This window comes from Pangasianodon hypophthalmus, chromosome 4, assembly GCF_027358585.1.
Source record: "Pangasianodon hypophthalmus isolate fPanHyp1 chromosome 4, fPanHyp1.pri, whole genome shotgun sequence".
NCBI lineage: Eukaryota > Metazoa > Chordata > Actinopteri > Siluriformes > Pangasiidae > Pangasianodon > Pangasianodon hypophthalmus.
In genome coordinates, this window is record NC_069713.1 from 26,246,095 (window position 1) to 26,265,584 (window position 19,490).

At 38.4% G+C, this 19,490-nt stretch overlaps 1 protein-coding gene across 1 annotated transcript in view; it reads right to left on the minus strand.

Annotated features, from left to right (window-relative positions):
- pappa2 (pappalysin 2) overlaps positions 1-19,490 on the minus strand; it is a 69,826-nt gene that overhangs the window by 24,810 nt on the left and 25,526 nt on the right. The window contains exons 9-17 of the mRNA XM_026937049.3: positions 18,926-19,229; positions 17,029-17,157; positions 15,973-16,058; positions 13,602-13,795; positions 12,744-12,863; positions 12,503-12,644; positions 11,031-11,205; positions 7,893-8,055; positions 5,331-5,508 (exon numbers count right to left, since the gene is read on the minus strand). Of these exons, the coding sequence (XP_026792850.3) occupies positions 5,331-5,508; positions 7,893-8,055; positions 11,031-11,205; positions 12,503-12,644; positions 12,744-12,863; positions 13,602-13,795; positions 15,973-16,058; positions 17,029-17,157; positions 18,926-19,229 (1,491 nt within the window). The remainder of the gene's footprint in view (positions 1-5,330; positions 5,509-7,892; positions 8,056-11,030; positions 11,206-12,502; positions 12,645-12,743; positions 12,864-13,601; positions 13,796-15,972; positions 16,059-17,028; positions 17,158-18,925; positions 19,230-19,490) is intronic.

Below are 19,490 nucleotides of genomic sequence, written 5' to 3' on the forward strand. Positions count from 1 at the left end.
GGGGGCCAAGCACCGAAGATGCATAAGCACCCTATTGGTATTCTATGTTTTCTTCTTCTTCTTCTTCTGGCTAGGGTGTCTATGGGAGCCCATAATACCACCTGGTAAAAAGTTGTGAAATTTGGCACACTGATTGGGGGAGGAGCTATTAAACATTCTGAACAAATTTGGGCCAGGTGTTGCCAATGCTCTAGCCCCACCATCGGGTCACATTTGGGCTTAATTTGGATGTACATTTATGGTCATAACTTTTGAACCACGTGTCAATGGCAACGTACCCTTTCACGTCAATTTCTGCCATCAGATTTTCCAGATTTTAATCAGATTTTCCACCATCTTGGATTTTATCAAATCAGTTTTTCGTTACTCCTCCTACAAATTTTGTCCCGTCATCACCAAATTTGGCACACATCATCTACAGAGTAAGCCTCATAAAAATTATCAAGAGAATTTAGAATATTCCAAACGATTTGTCCGTAATGAGCCAACGAATCCTATGGTGAAGGCGCCAAACAGCAACGACTTTGTGCACTGACGCAAAACTTGGTAGGCATCTTCAGGACCATGACCTGAGGTGATGCAGCAAATTTCGTGATAGCACCACCTACTGGTCAAAAGTTACAATAACATGCCAAAAATGCTGCTGTTTTTGCTACTACTCCTCAAAATTTTGTCCAATCTTCACCATATTTGGCTTACATCATCTTGAGACCAGTCTGAACAAAAGTTATCATGTGCTGGCAAATGCAAAAAACTAGAAGTGAGGATGTATCTCAACAATGCATCTATGTATCACCAGGAAACTTGAAAGTATCTTCAGTATACAGTATACTTGAAAGTATATCCAAGAAGTTTTGTGACTACACCACCTTGTGGTCAAGAACTGTAACAACTTTCATTTTTTTCCTTACATCATTTGAAGAGTTTGTGATAAATTCACAGTTCATTTTTCCTGCAATTCCCTGGAGTATGCAGAAGTGAACGCACACCAACATTTGAAATTCAAGTGTATTTCCTGTCGACCATCTTGGATTTTGGATCAAATCATTTTTTCGCTACTCCTCCTACAAAATTTCTCCAATCATCACCAAATTTGGCACACATCAGCAAACAGGAACTGAGGCTGTATCTCTGCAAAGACTTTGCACACTGACACAAAACTTGGTAGGCATCTTCAGGACCATGACCTGAGGCTATGCAACAAATATTGTGAAAAAGTTATAATAACATGCCAAAAATGCTTACATCTAACTTATGCTTGCTTATCTCCTTACTTTGCCTCTGTTGTGCTTGGCCCCGTAATTACTGGTTGCAGCTATATTTAGGGGCCAAGCACCAAAGGTGCGTAGGCACCTATTGTAATTGTTCACGTTCTTCTTATTATTATTCTGCTTCTTCTTCCGCTCTGGAGTCCATGGCAGCCCATGGAACCATACATAGGAAAGTTATGAAACAAAACTCTTTTTTCCTTTGAAAAGGGTTTTCTGTGTACAACCCACTGTCTTGCCCACATGGGTCCCGCTGTGGGTTGGCCCACTGTGGTCTTGCCCACACTAATCCCACATGGGCCCCCTGTGGGTTAGCCCATGTGGGGCCCACAGCACTTTCGCCCTTTGGGGCCACCATGAGGGTTTACTGTGGGCAACCCCCCTGTGTCAACAGCACAGGAAAGTTAAAACATTGTTAACAGTTATAACGATGCCGGGGTAAGCAAACTTTTTTATTTACGATCCATATGCGAATGTTGCGTAAAGTCAGAGGTCAGCAATAATGACAGTAAAATGTAAACAATAAGTTGTCCGTGGCATAACAAAAACGTCATACATTCAACAGCAAACAGTCTGTTTAGTATGAAATTCCCTCTTTTTGTTTCACTGGTGGATCCAGGGGTGGGTCCAGAGAAGCACTGGCCGTAGCTGAAATGTGATTGGCTCCTGAAGTGCCCCTGTCCTGTCACCCATCACTGATCTACGTCAAAGCACTCCATTGGCTGAGGCAGTTCGTTTGAAATTCAACCCACATAACCACGTTTTTTTCTACCACATCTCGTATCAGCTGCTGCTCAGACATTGCGTTTTCATCGTCCTTGTCCACTTAATCTTCAATGGTAAGTACCTATTCAACATTTTAACTCACGTCTCAAAGGACATTAGTGTTGCTGTCACTTAACTTCTCTTTGTCTATCGATAGGAAGCTAGTTAGCTACAACAGCAAACTAGTTATTTTATTAGCTAGTTACCTAGGCTAAGCAATGTTGAATGGTAGCTACATAGCTAGCTGGCTAATTAGTTAGGTTTCACACTTTAGTTCACAGTTGCACAGTTGAGGGAAGTAAAATCGCTGACACATAAAACCTATAATGCTTGGTCATGCCACAGAGTCACAGTCATTAATTGTTGACAGTAATTGTAAATAAAACTAATGCTTTGTCCGGTATAAATATCAGCTGGGAGGTGCATGGAGACTTCCACACGGAGTTCTGACTTGAATTCAACACAACATAGCATTAATGTTAATCAGTGAAGCTAATTTTTTAAATGATCATTTCTGTGTTAACCACAATGTGAGGTAGAAAACATCAAGAGAAAGGATGAAAGAGTTTCTGACCAAAAAGAAGCCCAGCCTGCCTATCGCTGATAGTGAAGCAGTCAGTATGAGAAGAGGGAGAGATTGAGGGAGAGTCAGTGTGAGAAGAGGGAGAGAATGAGGGAAAGTCTGTGTGAGAAGAGGGAGAGAATGAGGGAGAGTCAAGCTGCTAGCAGCTGCAAAGAGCAGTGCAGCTCCCACCCCTTTTCACCAGGTTAGCAAGATAAGCACAACAGGTGAAAATAACTATATGTTCTGTTTGTGACACTCAGGTTTACAACTTAAAACACTGATGACGGGTGAGATATGAAAAGAAAATATTTCTTGTCATTAATTCTTGTCCCCTAGAGTAACAAGGTCTAATGGCTCTGTTATGCTGTGTAGCGCATTTTCATGTCTACCAGAGCTCTCAATATATGGTTCAAGCTTTCAGGCTTTTGTTTAAAAATTTCACCAATGAATAGTTTGGTTGAAAATATGCATGGATTTTTTAACATTTATTTGTGTTTTAGTTGCAAACTTGGATGGCGCAGGTTCAGATGAAGACAGCCAGAGTGTTAGTGAAGGAGATCATGATCCACCATCTTCAGAATCAGAACCAGAGTCACCAAGCAGTTCTTCTGGCCCAGTAGGACCTGATGGTATACTGCTGTGTTCATACTACAATTGTAATGACTACAGCCTAAATCATAGATTTTTGGATCAACAATTAGATAGTTACTGTTTGCATGTCTTGATGACAGTGGGTTTATGAAAATGTAGGGGCATTCACCCTGGTGTTATTTTTGTTTGCTTCTTTCCAGATATTTCCCAGTGCAGAGCAGCGGGTTATGTCCAGCAATCAAAGAATAATTCTGCTCCCCTACGACCTGATGGTATACCTTTTTTCCTTTTTTCTTCAAATATTGTATTATATTTTATATTGTGTATATATGTACATTATTCTTAATGAAAAAATACATTATGAAAATATTTAAGTTGGGATTGTAAGTTTACTCCAAATCCAGAAAGTGCTTGAAATTAAGGGCTTTAAGGAACAGTTAAAAAGCTATATTGTGTCAAAGCGCTAGAGCCAGCAGCAAAGGAAAGACGTAAATGTATGTATAATCAAATAAGGCAGTGAGGTTTTTTGTTTGTTTTCACATTGATTATTTTGCACTTTAGGACCACCGTAAAGAATTACTCAGATTCTTTACTTAAGTAAAAGTAATAATACAACATTGTAAAAACAAGTAACAAGTTTTTAACAAGTGTAAAAGTAACAAGTGCCGAGGTGGAGATAGTTCTAAGTATTTGTCTGAGTAGCATGAGTGAGATGTCTCATGGGGATACATCCCTTCACCTATTCACAGAAGCACTTATTCTGTTACACCAGCCCTGAATGGTTGGCAGTCATGACGTGTTTTAGGTGAACAGAATACAGATAAACAGAATAGAGAGGTTAGAAAGAAAAGGCATGAAGCACATGGCAACCTCAACTATCTGGCAAAGAGTGAGTGGGAAAGGGCTGCTTAAGTACTGCAGGGCTGATGAGAGAAGTGGGAACAGGTGTGTAGATGGGTGGGTCAGTCAGGTGATGGGGAAAGGAAGGAAAGTCAGAGGGGATCTGGTGGACAGCTCAAGGATGGCAGGTCTGGGGAGTTGGAGGAAATTGCATAATTGCTGCTTGCAGCTATATTTATTATTCTGCTTCTTCTTCTTCCCCTACTGAGTCTATGGCATCCCATAGAACTGTACATAGGAAAGTTATAAAATTTGGCTCACAGATACGGTACAGTCTGAAAAGTTATCTAAGCAAATTTGGAGTCGCTATCTCAAACCCTCTAGCGCCACTGGTCCACAACAGGTCAAAATTTCACTCATGTTTCTGCTAATAACTTTTCAACTTTCTTTTTTCTGCTGATTCCTTGGTTCATACTGAGTCAATTGCATGCTTTCAATTTCTGCCTGACTAGATTTTCTGCCATTATGAATTTTCTGGAAAAAAAAAAAACTACTTTTTTGAACTCCTCCGAGACCGTTCATAAAAATCTTCATCTTCAGACCAAGCTAACACAAAATTATGGAATTCAAGTTGATCAGTCAAACTGTTCTCGAATAACGCGCAAATGAATTTGATGGCGAGCACTCTGTAATGGACGTGAGGCTATATCTCTGTAATGCTTTAGCCATTTCAGACCAAACTTAGTATATGTCATATCCATTTTGAGTTGAGGGTAGCTGCACAGTTTCGAAATAATGTTAAAAATTATAATGCAATTTTAAACATTACTAATAGCTTTTGACTCCTTTTGTCTATTGTCATCAGACTGGTCTTGCTAGATTCCTTGGGTCATACTGAGAATAATGATACCAATTGTGCCATGGTCTGCCAAACTTGCTGTCTTCCAATTTGAATTTCCTGAAAAATCTACTTTTTCGAACTCCTCCTAGATTGGGCAGATATGACTCCTTTCTATGGGATTCTCTAGTGAACTTAAAACATGCTCTTGTTCTTGAGCTGTTTCCCCATTCCCTAAGTCTCGCCCTGCTTTCCTGTTTACAAAGCAGAGAGGCATGGGGCCCTCTGAAGAGGACCTGAGGTGGCAGCCAAGGATATACACGCCCCTAAATCCCTAGCTGATTGAAAGCAGACTTCAAGGATACATAAAAATATGTTGTGGATTAATAAAAATATTTAGAGGATATATAAATATGCCCAAACACAGCAAAAAATGAAAACATCAACATACTGAGGGTGTTACCTTGCAATGTGGAGGGTGAGTTGCAGGAGAAGGTGCACTGCTTGCCAAAAGTTGTACCCCAGGGGCAGGTGAAGGAGGCAAAATAGACATGAGAGTTATCAGGCTGACCACAGTCCACTGGCACACAGCTCACCACACGGTCCCAAACACCATTAACACAGCTCAGTTCTACAGAGTTCTGAGAACCAAAAGGAGACACAGACAGAGATAGAGGATAATGTAATTGTCTGATTGACTGATTTAAGCGTATCATGCACCCTCATCCCTTGACCCATCTTGATGCTTTACTTCTGCTTGGAGCCTCCTTCACCTGAGAATAACTTTCTGCTGCTGAGGATGGCTCTACATGGCTAGCCTAAAGTTTGCCATGAAATTGCTGTGGATGGTACGACACAAATACCCTAATGATGGCTGTGGATTGGTCTTACTTGGATAGCCTAATAACTGTGCGTGCTAAATCCAGTTCACACTCAAGTCTCATTCATTATACAGTGGATAAATTCACCTGGACACTATAGACACTATAGCTAAAACTACAATGAAATAAAAATTACCCTGATGCTCACACTGAAGATTCTTTCACTTAGCACTGCTTGACTCTATAGTATACAGATGTGGAAGAGTAACGACTCATCAATCACATGATCCAGTATCACCCAGATGAGGATGGGTTCCATTTTCACTCTGGTTCCTCTCAAGGTTTCTTCCTCCAATTTTCCTTGCCACTGTCGTGCCTGGATTGCTCATTAGGGATCTAAATCTAAATCCATATCTGGATTTCTGTAAAGCTGCTTTGTGACAATATCCATTGTTAAAATCATTATATAAATAAAATTGAATTGAATTTAATTGTAGGTGCTCATGCTGTACTCTACTGAGAATCAGGAAACACTAAAACTCACCACAGAGCATGTGGTCTGCTATGAAGTATCATAAAGTCTGTAAAATCTGGTATAGGTACACATCTGGTGAGCTCCATGTTGCCATTTACAAAGGTACAAATGTCCAAAAGTGACATTCCTCTTAGTGCAACTCAGAAGTGAGCCATAGTGAACATCGAGCATTTAAAGGAAGAAAGTGCCTCTTGACCTGGATTCAAGTATGCTTGCGCAATCACATCCTTTTCCTGATGGGCTAAGCTGTCTTTGCAAAGCAGAGCCACTTTATAGCCAGCTGGCAGTCACCTCCACATGCTTGAGAGCCCTCACTGGACACATGACTGGCAAAGTCTCATCTTCAAAAGCAGATACGTTGATAGATTTATTAATATAGCAAAGCATATTACAGCTATATTACATACATTTACAGCATTTATCAGAAGCCCTTATCCCAAGTAAATTACAGAAGTGCTATGTAGTCTCTATGAAAATCAAATCCTCATGTTATTTCAACAGGATACAACTGACCACTTGAGGTTAAAGATTATGGGTCTTGCTCATTTACCCATAGCACCATGGCAGTTTGGTGGTGCTGGGAATTGAACTCTCAACTCTCCATAGCCCCAGGCCTTATGCATATGTAATGCTGGGTTCAGCCATAGCATGATATGTTTGAAATCTAGTCCCCTGCATAGACACTGCATGCTGACCACTTACACATGCAATTGTCTGACTTGTCTAGTTGTAGTGATGGGCAGCAAAAAAAGACCCTCTAAGGCGAACGACATTTTATATGTACATCTTCTGCTGGTTCAACCGCCAAGTTGCGCAAACTGCTTAGCAATAAGTCAAGATCCCACTGCTGGACCATTATTTTGCATAGAGTTTAGAGACATTCTGCACCCTTGAGAAAAGTTTTTATTAATTTGTGCAGAGGTAAAGTGTCAAACAGTCCTTGGTGGCTTTACAAAAAAAAAAAAATCATTCACTGTTTCACATCATAATGAGAAAACATTGAATTTGCCTGTACCAAGCACACAAGAGCCTGTTGCTCTGAAAATTAAACACTGAAAATGGCATTAACACATATTAAAACTTTAAAAATTATCAACTGCATTTAAACTAAAACAGCACTTTGTTCAATTATAATTCAACAGAGAGAGGGAGAAAGGAGAACTTTTAAATGTCTCAAGTATAAAACACAAAAATGGTAAGGCTGCTTTTTGTTTTAGCTCCAAAGCTAAAATTCCCTGCAACAACAAATTCATCACCCAACAGCATTCTCAAGCTTAATATTCTTGATCAACACAGTGCATGGTTCAACTATAATTCATCAGAGAGAGAGATAAAACACTAAAACACAAAAATGGTGAGGCTGCTTTTTGTTGTCGCGCCAACACTAAACATCTGTGCAACAACAAATTCATTACCCTACCAAATTTATCAAGTTTAATATGCAACTTGAAACATTCATTCACTCATTTATTCATTGGAAATTCAATGTGTCTAAATTTTATTACCAGTATGTATTTTAATTATTTTGACATTCATATTTATACAATTTATAGATTTTTAATTTTTTAAAATTTATTTCAGCTGATTTTTATATTTGAAAACATGTAAAAAGTAAGTAATACATTTAAAAAATTTACATTTCATTATCATTATAAAGCTGTCTCTGTACCTGTTGAGGACGAAAGCCCAGGCCACTGAGCACGTGCAGTGTGTACCCTCGGTGGCAGGTAATGGAGCAGTGTGTGGGGTCCAGAATAGGGGTGCAGCTAACTGAAGCATGCTCTACTTTCACAGCACTGCAGGAGTCCACAGTGCCTGGCCTGCGCACGCACCTAATAAATAGACATTCAAAAATGTTATATTTCAGTTCTATAGATGTCCCTAGAACAGTGTTTGGACAAATGCCAGGTTTGGGGATGCCATATTCTTGCATTGTTGTATTTATCATCTCATTCAATTCACCAGTTACTTAACAAGCCATTTATAAGCTCTATCCAATGTGATTCTTGATAATAAAAACATGCTTACATATGTAACATGCACATGGCATGATGCTACTTCCTTTCATTCTGGACCACTAGGGCAGTTTCCTTCTGAACTAGTGGAGGCCACATATCAAAGTCGTAAGGGTTCGTAAGACACAGCCCGCCAGACAATAACAGACAGCACTCATAAACAGTGCCAATAGCATACTTTATTGAGAATGAGAATCACTCAAGCACTGATACTGTCTTTGTTGAGGATAAGAATCACACAACCTTCTGGTACTGCTTGACTGACAGCAAGAATCACCATAACTCATCACAGAACAATTGGGCAACATCTGTAAGAACATCTGTAAGAATTCTGTAAGATATCTGTAAAAATGGTAGTTGGTGAGCTCCATGTCGCCACTTCTTAAACGTCTGCAAGTTACACTCCTCTCATTGCCACCCAGAAGGTAGTCAGAGCATAAGAAAGAGGCATTTCATGGAAAAAAATGCCTCTTGATCTGCTTTCAAGTGTGTGCAATAACTTCCTTTACTCAGTGGGCTAGCCTGTCTATAGACAGAAGAGCACCTTTGTGGTGCACACAAACAACTGGTCAGTGACCTGCCAGATCACTTTCATATAATGGTTGAGAGCCCTCACCAGACGCATGGCTGACTTGGGCACATTGTCATTTTCAAGACCAGATAAGTTGATAGCATTGTTATTATGTTGTGACCGGTGGCAGAAATGCTGGCTTCTCCAACACTGTGTGTGACTGATAACACATGCATCTCACCGACTCGTCTGGCCATAGTGATAGGCAGCAAAAATACTGAAGTACACTATATGGCCAAAAGCATGTGGACACCTGATCATCACATGCATATAAGGATCCTGCCTCCCCAATCTGTTGCCACAAAGTTGGAAACAGACAGTTGTCTAGAATGTTTTATATGCTGTAATTTTATGATTTCCCTAGGGCACATAGCCCAAATCTGTTCCAGCATGCCAATGCCCCTGTGCAAAAAGCAAGGTCAATAAAGACATTGTTTCCCAAGGTTGGTTTGGAAGAACTTTGGAAGAAACCATTGTGATGAATTGGCCTTCTTGTCCAACATCAGTTCTCAACCTCACTAGTGCACTTATGGCTGAATGGACACAAATCCCCACAGCCATTTTCCAAAAACCAGTGGAAAGACTTCCCAGAACAGTTGAGACTGTCATAGCAGCAAAGGGGGACCAAGTCCATATTAATGCCCATGGTTTTAGAATAAGATGTTCAACAAGCACATGGATGTGATATGAGCTGTCCACATACTTTTGGCCATATAGTGTATATATGTATGTTACATTGGTTCATATGACAGTTCCCAATGTGGGGCCACAATTTATGTAAAGATTTTACACTTTTAGGAAAGGTTTTGACTACTTTATGCACTCCTATCAGTAAAATGTCAACCTGTCCCTGTTGTTCAAACAATGTTGTCATGTATAATTTTGGGGCAGAGAGAGAAACTTCCACTTTACTCTACACAAACTCCAAAGCATTGTTCACAGTCCAAGATAAAGGGTTTAAGCCCAGGGTTTCACATGCAATGGCTGACTCTTTTGCAAACATGCAAATATGCTGCATAACACTTTCCATCCACTGTTGAGGTTTCTTAAACATTTTCTCAGGTAGCAGCTTCAATATGGTTTTGAGTAGGCATGAGTATGTTGTGTAATGCAGTTAGTACATTGGGGGATAGCCACCCATGTGTGATTACACCACAAATTGTTTTAGACATTTGATCAGCAAAATCCAGCTTCAGCTTTAATATCAATCTTAATATCAGCCTGCAGAACATTCACCATTGCTGCTGAGCCACACTCCTGTACCATACGCCCAAGCTCTGCAGGGAATAACCGCCCATTTTTGTTCCTGCTGCTGCAACATGGCAAAGGAGCTTACAGTTTTCTTCTTAGTGAGCACAGCAATTAATGCCTGCTGCTTACTTCAGTCCTTGCTGTGGCAAGGCAGTGTCAGAAGAATATAATGATTAGCCTGCAGTATTTCTATAGCCTGCAAGTGCTTGTCAGAGATTATCTGGTACCAAACAATCTGGCCATTGATCATGTCCTCAACTCCATCAGGGCTTGGCAGAAAATAAAGCTTGCCATCCTGCCCTGAAAATACATGAGGTTGGGAAAGTTGATAAAGTTCAATAATTCACACAAGTTATAAATTAATATTATACCCTTAAAAAGTCAGGAGTTTCTCTGCATCTGACTCAAAAAATAGGCCATTTGTCTGCTACAGCGACACAGTCAACTCTGGTAAAAATAGTAATAAGTCAAAGAATACTAGAATTACCATCACCCATGGTGTGTGTCAGTTCACTCTGATTGTGCAGATTTAATAATAGAATGCTATACCCAGCATCTTCAAGTCCTCAACAGGACAAGAATGGGAATGAGTCTTGTCTGGCAAGGAAACAAGCAAACTGGACTACTCCGCTAGTTATGGAGGAAGCCACTCTAGAGGTCTGAAATTAACGGATGTAGAACATCTATCACATTTGATTCAACTCACTGGGTAATTATCAAGTTCTCCGGCACTGATTCAGGTGAAGCAGAGCAGGAAAACCGAAAAGCTTTTATAGATATTCACTTTTTTAGATATTTACTTCCATTTAAATCAAATCAGGAAGGAGTACTATTGTGAACATGATTGCATGGCTGTGTATAAACAATTAAAATGAAGTTGTAAGTCAGTCTGACTTTTTTGAGAGTGACATCTTTAATGCATTGTATGTGAGCATGTGTGAAGACGTGGAAGAGCCCACCCTCAGCGCACCCAGTCAGGGCGAAGGGACTGAAATGGCAGGATGTACGTAATGCCACCCCTAGCACAGCCACATGAGCAGTGGAGAAGTTTAGCAACAAAGCAGCTGTCTGGAAGAAGGGCATGCCCAGGTTGTGGGTCACATTCACCACCAAGGGGTTATGCTGGCATGACAGCTCATAGGTACCTGCACAAACACACACACACACACACACACATACGCACACACACACACACACACACACGCACACACCTTTAACTACTAATAATTGTAACATTCAGAGGTCTATGTCTGTTTTCCCCATTTTTGGATGCCCAGGTTTAATAGTCATTAAAATAAAACTGCCCATTTCAAATAGATATGTAGTATATGTAATATATACAGTAGGGTCCAAAAGTCTGACAGCACTAATGAAAATGCTTCTATTTTGCATTCTTTTCCAATTTAATACAACATTTTTCATTACAAATTATATTATTGACAACAACCTGAGTGAAAAGTAGAATCTTTGAAATATTTACACAAATATCAATGTTTCTTGTACATTTCTTGTGCAAGGACTCCACAAGTTTGTGCAAAACCTTATGATCCATTTTAGATCAAATTCATCAGAGTGTTGTCTGAAAACATGCTTCAATACAAGAGATTAAGTATGAGGAAAATTTTTGTACCTTTTGTACAAAGCAGTTAACATGGTCAATATCATAAATTTGCTTAAATTTAAATAGGGACCTACAAATAGTGCAGAATCTTGAACAGATTTTGAACATTTACATTTTTTAAAAAATATTTCAGAATTCTAAAATCTTCTGTTTATTTCCAATTTTAAATTTAAAAAAACAGACCCAGATTTCCAATGTGGTGACTTTTGGACCCAACTGTTTTTTTTTTCAGCACAGATATGCTGATGATGCTGAATGAATGCTATAGGGACTGAAATAACAAAATGTATGATGATATGATAAAAATGCTGTGGGCCTGCTGTTTATACCCCCTTTAAAATTGAACAGCAATAATAAAATAAATGATAAGAAATTTAAAAAATGAAAAAATGAATAAAAATACAAAACCTTTGTTGAGTGCTGGTTTATAACCCAAACAAAATAATAACCAAACTGTAAAGATGTATGTGGATTTTAAAGTATGTCTCTATGCCATATAATTCCTAACTTATTAAGCAATATGTAAGGAAAGGTTACTCTAAAAGCAATACAGTATATTAGATTATAAAAAATAGATTAAATTATAAATAAGAGATGGTCCATAGTACTGATGGTAGAGGCTAGCTAAACTGTCTTAAACTGAGTGATATTTATAACTATGAAACAAAAAGATAAGTTGTTACTGTCACATCTCTATTTCTTATAATAACTATCAGAAAGATCACCAAGCATGTGAATATGTTTTATATTGCTAACAGTTTAAATTATATAATATCTTTGCCACACTCATTCTATATGACTGAATGGTCTGTGAAATGTACCAAGTGTGTGGTTTTTGTCACTAGTGTCACAGAGTTGGATAGACATGGTTTTCTTGCACTGTTCTCCAGTGTTCTGCATTTCTCCATCATAGGCCAGATAGATGAGAATGGAGGCTGCTACCCCAGGCTGCTTGAATTCCACCTTACCAAAACACCAAAAAGGGAAAAAACTGCCATGAGCTCATTTAATCTTTGTGTGCTCTCTCATTCTTCTAAATTTTCCTTCAGTTGCTGTGCATACCCTGAGCCACACAGGCTGCTCCTGGACATGGTAACTGCTGTAGTGAGACAAGGCTGTGCAGGGGACCCATGCATCCTGCATTAGTGCGTCGTTCATTTCCACATACTGAGACTTGCACATCTAATAAGGCAAAAATTATCTTATTTTATAATGATCTAACCATAGGAATATAATAATAACTAATAAATAATAACTCTAAAATAGTAGCAGTAACACTTCTCTGTGACAATAGCTGAATGCCAAATGGCTCCCCACTGTATATACATTGCATTACATAGGGCACAGGTTCCCAGACCTGGTCCTGGAGTACCCCCTGTCCTGCATATTTTAGTGTTTTCCCAGCTCTATCACACCAACTTCAATTCAGAAAGTCCTGTTAATTAGCTTATTAGTTACATCAGGTATGTTGTTAGCTGATAAAATGTTAATATTTGTAGGGCAGGGGGTTCTGCAGGACCAGAGTTGAGAACCTGTGACATAGGGTGTAGAAACCATTATTTCATACCCTATGTAGTCTGCCCTTTGAGTAGTGAGACATTTGGGACTCAGCCAAACAATAAATTTATTTGATCTGTGTAACCTCTGAGCATTAAACAGTCCCTGAAGCAAAATATCTCCAACTGTTAATCTGGTTCAATTAGCAGATTGAAATAAACAGGTATGTAAATATTCCTATATGAAGAACAGACTAAACTCAATCCCTTGTTAATAGTTACATAGATGACTCAGGGGTAGTGCAGTGGATATCACAGTGGTGGAGGTTGTAACACTGTAAAAGTGATTTAGAGCTGGACTGTGAAACACATCCATAGAATTGTTACAAAATTGTTAATAGTTGTGTATAGCATTGTACTGTACCAGACTGAGATTGGGCTCCCCTGTTGCTGACAGCGCAGGGCACCGCCAGTCCTGATGGGAAGCTGTTGCACCTGAAGCCCATTGGTCAGTGAAGCCATTTGGGGTAAAGAAGCCACAGTCCTGAACACTGAAGCTCTTCTCAAATTCCTCGCACACACCATCACCCTCATAAAAGTAACAATGACTTGGCTGACCTGAGAGAACGAGAGTGCACAGGCCAACTACCACCAGTCTCAATGCCAAAAACTAATTTGTTAGTTTTATCCTTATCCCTTATCCCTATACCTTATACCTCAGCAGAGGGATAAGGATAAGGTATAAGGTGTATGGTAAGGGAAAAGGTGTGGAGATCCTTTACATGGGGCAATTTTCCAGTTCAATAAACCAATTAAATTGAAAAGGAGGTATGAGATCATAAGGTAAAAATTAGAGTAAATTTTCATTAAAGCATGGATATGGATATGGATGAAGTGGCACAAAGATCAACAGTAGAGGAAAAGAAGGTCCATGAAAGCAATCTGAATGTTTTAAAGATCAAAACTCCTTTACAGTTGGCACATGTAAATGAGTTAAATGCCCGGTAAGAAGATGTTGAATCATAGATGAGGTGATTGATGAATGGACTCCAGTACCAAATTAAAAACACATCTACTCCATGAACACTGGCTGATTATCTACACTGCATGCTTATATGTGTGGGAGAGGGGTCATAGAGTCATTCCAGGGCTTTAGTTACTTGGTTTTGTTTTTTTCTTCCATACTATATATACCTCAAGAGATATCCAAAAGTGATTTCATGTCAGTCATCCTCAGCATTGGATATCTAGTTATGCTTGGATCATTCAAAACCAGCTTTCTACTGAGAATTCCCTATTGACCATCAGGGGCAGTTCGAATTGAGTTTCAATCTTTAATTCTAGCTTTTGTTTAATTTTGATAAATAGGCATTTTGATAAATAGGTGGAGGACTGACTCATTCTAATGCTGTCACCCATCTCTCTCACACAAGATTACTCAGATTTCTTGACACTGAAGTGGTGGGATACTGATGGCCTGTACTCCTATTCATTTATGCTGACTGTCCTGTACTCCTATTCATAATATCATACCACACATTCTTTATACTTTCAACATAAACAATGCTGTTTGCCTTTTCTCTATATGACAGTATACTGGAATGATCATAATTCCACTATCTGGTGTCACTCAGAGCATGGGCTCATTTTTGAGTCTGGTTTCTCTCAAAGTGTCTTCTTCATCTTGTCATTATCATTAGGGATCTAGCTCTAGGTCTGCATCCGAAATTTATGTATAATTTTATGAATGGTATAAGACTGTATAAGTTGTGTCTTGTATTTGTAGCACATCTGAGTACTAGTACATATTTAAACAGTCATGTTAAGTTTTGTCTCTGTTCTTTCTACAATGATCTTGCACTTTATAACAGTTTATTATTAAAATAATTCCTCCTCTGACACCTCTGAGGTTTGAACTTCATGCAAATTCCAATATGAATGGGCTGCTCAGAAGATCAACTTAAATATCTATACTGTACATATATGCTGTTTTTTTATTTCTGCCTATTTTTGCCTATAGTAGTTTCAGTCTGTCACAAAACAAACTGGCATCAGACATCAGTCAGTCATCAGACATTACTCAGTGATAATACCATATTATGAAAAGCTATATTATGTAAAGCTACTTTCATACATAGCATCCTCTGCAGACAGAAGGCACTGCAGACTGAAATGCTATGTAATGTATGACTAAACTAAGAAAAAGACATTTTAATGGATTAAATTTAATCATTAGTACGGAGTAAGGATAGGATGTGTAAGGATGGCCTATAGATACATCTAAAAGTATTGGAATACAGAAGGATAACCTTTTTTATTTTGTCAGACACTTTCAAGTTTCAAGTCAGACACTTTCAACCAAGGTGGTTGCCCTGGGACTCTGAATCTTCAAATCAGTAGCTCAGAGCCTTATCCACTGGTCCACATATTAGGTGTGTGGTCTCATCAACTTTATGAACTTTATGAAAATCTCCCTTTGAAATGAACATAATTCATGCCCTAGCATCCAAGATTAATAAGCAAGTGTGCCTTCATCATCATGTTCTCTCTCTGTTTTTCTATTTCCTCAGGATTTTAGTGCCAAAGGGCTAGTTGGTTCCTATGAAAACAGCTTACACTTACTCAAAGTCTTTTCTGTTAAAAAAATTTATAAAAAATGGCCTGAAACATCAGCAACAACACTTTTGTGCTTTCTCAAAATTAAGCTCAAAAACGTGTCTGCTTAACTTTGTTATGAAAGCTGGGAATCATTATTTTCATTTTTTTTATTGCTTTATTGTTCCTCTGTCACTCACCCACACAGTTGAAGCCTGGCTCCATGCTGCACTTTTTGGAGCAGCCATCTCTGTCCAAGAGATTCCCATCGTCACACTCTTCTATCCTGCATAAGGAGGGAGAGAGATCAAGGATTACTTTAGCTAGAAATGTTATGCTCATAAACACATTAACTTTATTTGTTTTAAAGTATAAAAAGAAAAAAAAAACTTTCCTGCAGAGTAGCTTTAAAATTATTGTTTTTTAAAAATTATATAGTGCCTACTACTGACAGCTTGGCATCTACAACAGCGGCAATCAGTGATCAAATTGTAATAATAATAATAATAATAATAATAATAATAATAATAGTAATAATAATAATAATAAAATTAAAAATTAAAAATTAACGGGGGTGGAGCTTTCAAATGATGATTGTGGTGATGGTATTAGTGGTAGGGCATTAGGAACCAGTTAGTTGGCTAGTCTGCAACTGTAATAGCCTCTTTAATGCAACATAGCATAAATTAATATTTAAATTTTATTTTAAATTAACATTTCTCTCTGAATGACACTGATTATTACACCTGCTTTTTCCACAAATATTTCATAGCTACACAGCATTTCCTTTAAAACTGAGTCATGTTACACTATTTTAAACACTTCACTGCATTTAGTGATTAAAAACAAGAATATTTACTTTGTTGAGTGTCAGATGTGGGAAAATCCTTTTTTGCTTTGGTCTGGGAATAAGTAACCTCTCTGCAGGTGTGTGCATGCTTTATTCTGATTTTAACCTTATAGGTTTGAAATGAATAAACTGTCCAGGGCAATGCAAAGTTTAAATATTAACTCTGAACTCAATCACAGAAATGATAATAGTGATATTGCATAACAACCTTTAACCCAAAGGGGATGGACAATGGTGATTGCACATTTTTTTGTAACCAGGAGACAGGATCATCTCATTTCCTCTCAAATCAAGGTGGTATTGTAAAACAGGAGTGAAGCAAGCTATATGCATTATGTGAGGCATGACACATGTTTGATGCATGCTTGGAAAATTCTCCAAAATGAATCGTTCAGTATCAGTGTACCCTTGAAGTTGTCCATCTCCACAGAAAGGGTCTCCATGGGTGTAGACCAGAGAAGGAGAGAGCTCGCTGCGCAAGCCTTCGGCCTCCACCTGGATCCTGTACTCATACTGCATCCCTTTCTGTACATCACTATGAGCATCTCAACACAACCGGACATGCATACACATAGACACATGCACACACATGCAAGAAGACATCATTTCAAAGATATCAGTCAACACACAAGTTAAAAGATTTTAGTGATTCAACTTCAGAGCATATCTTTAGCATTCTCATCTAACCTTGTTGAACATTGACCTCATGATGGCATAGGTAGCAGTGTTTATCTATTTTTTTCCTAATCTTTGAGATCTCAAGGGTTATTCATTCATAGCTCGCTTGATTTCAGCTGCTTTTCTGGCCAATAGTAAGGGAAGCTTCTTTCCGGTATCTCCTGTTACCCCTCAACAAATTGCCCATATTAATTATGCATTACTTCCAGAGCTGGAGAGATAAATGGAGCTATTTCTGTCAGTGACCAGGGTATTCTGTGTCACTCATAATATGAAGAATGTTCCTACTAGAAGGGGCTATTTCAAGACTGAGTGGCTAATAATTCTTTCTACTACAATACCAAGATAACTTACATATGATAAAACACATTAAGCCAAAGAGTACAAACTGGCATTAGGCAGTGTAATAAAACCTCTATTAAGGTAAATAAAGAAATTTATCTTGATTGCACATGTGATGTTTTGAGGTTTGTTTCCATCTAACTTCTAAGAGCATTTCTAAAAATCAGCAAATGGATATATACTAGCATGTGAAGTAGATTAACAGAAGGTCTGTTTTCATTGTAGACCTCTTGGTGGCAGTACAGCCGCTTCCTCAGTCCTCTTTCTTTCTCTCTTCCTCCCCTGAGACATGAATGACATGTCACTTATCACACACACTAACAGTGATGAGCGATCTGACTGTTAGGTGATGGCGAGAGAGAGAGAGAGAGAGAGAGAGAAGTAACTCCAAACAGCCTCAAGTGTTCACTGTTTCTACTGGTAAAATGATCCTATTTGGTTCTGCCTCTCTGTCTTTCTGATTCCTAGCTATCACCTCAACCCTGTCCACATAACTTAATTCCCTTTGATTTTTCCATCTTTTTGCATTTATGGGGCCAGTGGAAAGAAGTTTGTTGGAGATGAAACAGACTTCGCTCCACACTATTAATGACTGTTTTGGCTTATTGCAAATGCTCAAGGAGAAATAAACCAGGACCTGTTGACACAGGATCTTCACACTCAACAAGCAGATAAAATGTGATGTAAATTCAGGAGCACTGGGAGGTTCAAGAATTACATTGTTAAATGGTATTAATGAATAATAATAATAGGCCCAGGTTCACAGAGACAGAGAGTAGACTATTATTATTATTTAATTTTTCAATAAATATCTTTTCATAGATAGATAGATAGGTAGATAGACAGAGAGACAGACAGACATAATGTAGATAGATTTATAATATAAAAAGCAGTTTAGTCTAAAGTGAACAATATACTGACTTCAGCAGGAGCTTATGTGTTTAATGTGCATATGGCAGTTAGCCAATAAAATTAAATTCTGAAAAATAATTTTGAAAATTTATTTTTAAACATTTATTTAATTTTTTATTTAATTTTTAACCATTGATTGAATGACTATATTGTCATAGCTGAAGAGTTGCAATCTGTCTGGAAATAGTATTTTCAAATGTTCAGATTTACAGGGGTGTGAACATATGATTACAAAGTACATTGTTATACTATCACACCCCACACTCTCTGCCAACATGATTAACACATCCAATTGGAACTGACGCTTACAGAATTGTATTACGTGTGTGTGTGTCTGTGTGTGTGCGTGTGTAAAGTTGTCAGCATCTTACCTGTCTGTGTATGTGGATTGTTTGAGTGTGACAGAGCCCTTGCCTTCCTGTATGGGTGGATCTCGTAACACATGGTAGATGAGTGGACGACAGACAGAGCAAAGAGGATTATGGGGTCGTGAAGTCAGCAGCACAGCGTCAACCTCCAGCTTCTTATCAAACGTGGAGATCTTTACAGCCTTTACTTTCTTACTACTGGTGGCACGCAGAGTTAGAGGAATATCACAAAAAACATTCTGGGGGCCAGTGTGAACTGATTCACCTGTCTCCAGTATGAACTCCAGATCAGAGATTGCGTGATTGCCTATTAGCACAAATAACATACAATAAAAAATAAAATGTTCCAAAGAAGGCAACTTGATATGATAATTTCTCAAAGAAAAATTATTAATTAGCTCATTCAGTGCAAACTTAGCATCCCCTTAGTTTCTAGGTAAAAAACATTTAATGTACCTCTATTTTACAGCAGTTTCTATTAAACATTAATTTAATGATGTTATCCATTACATTCCCAGTATAACACAGCCTAAATATTACAGAAGTTAAGTTCAAGCAAGACGTTATC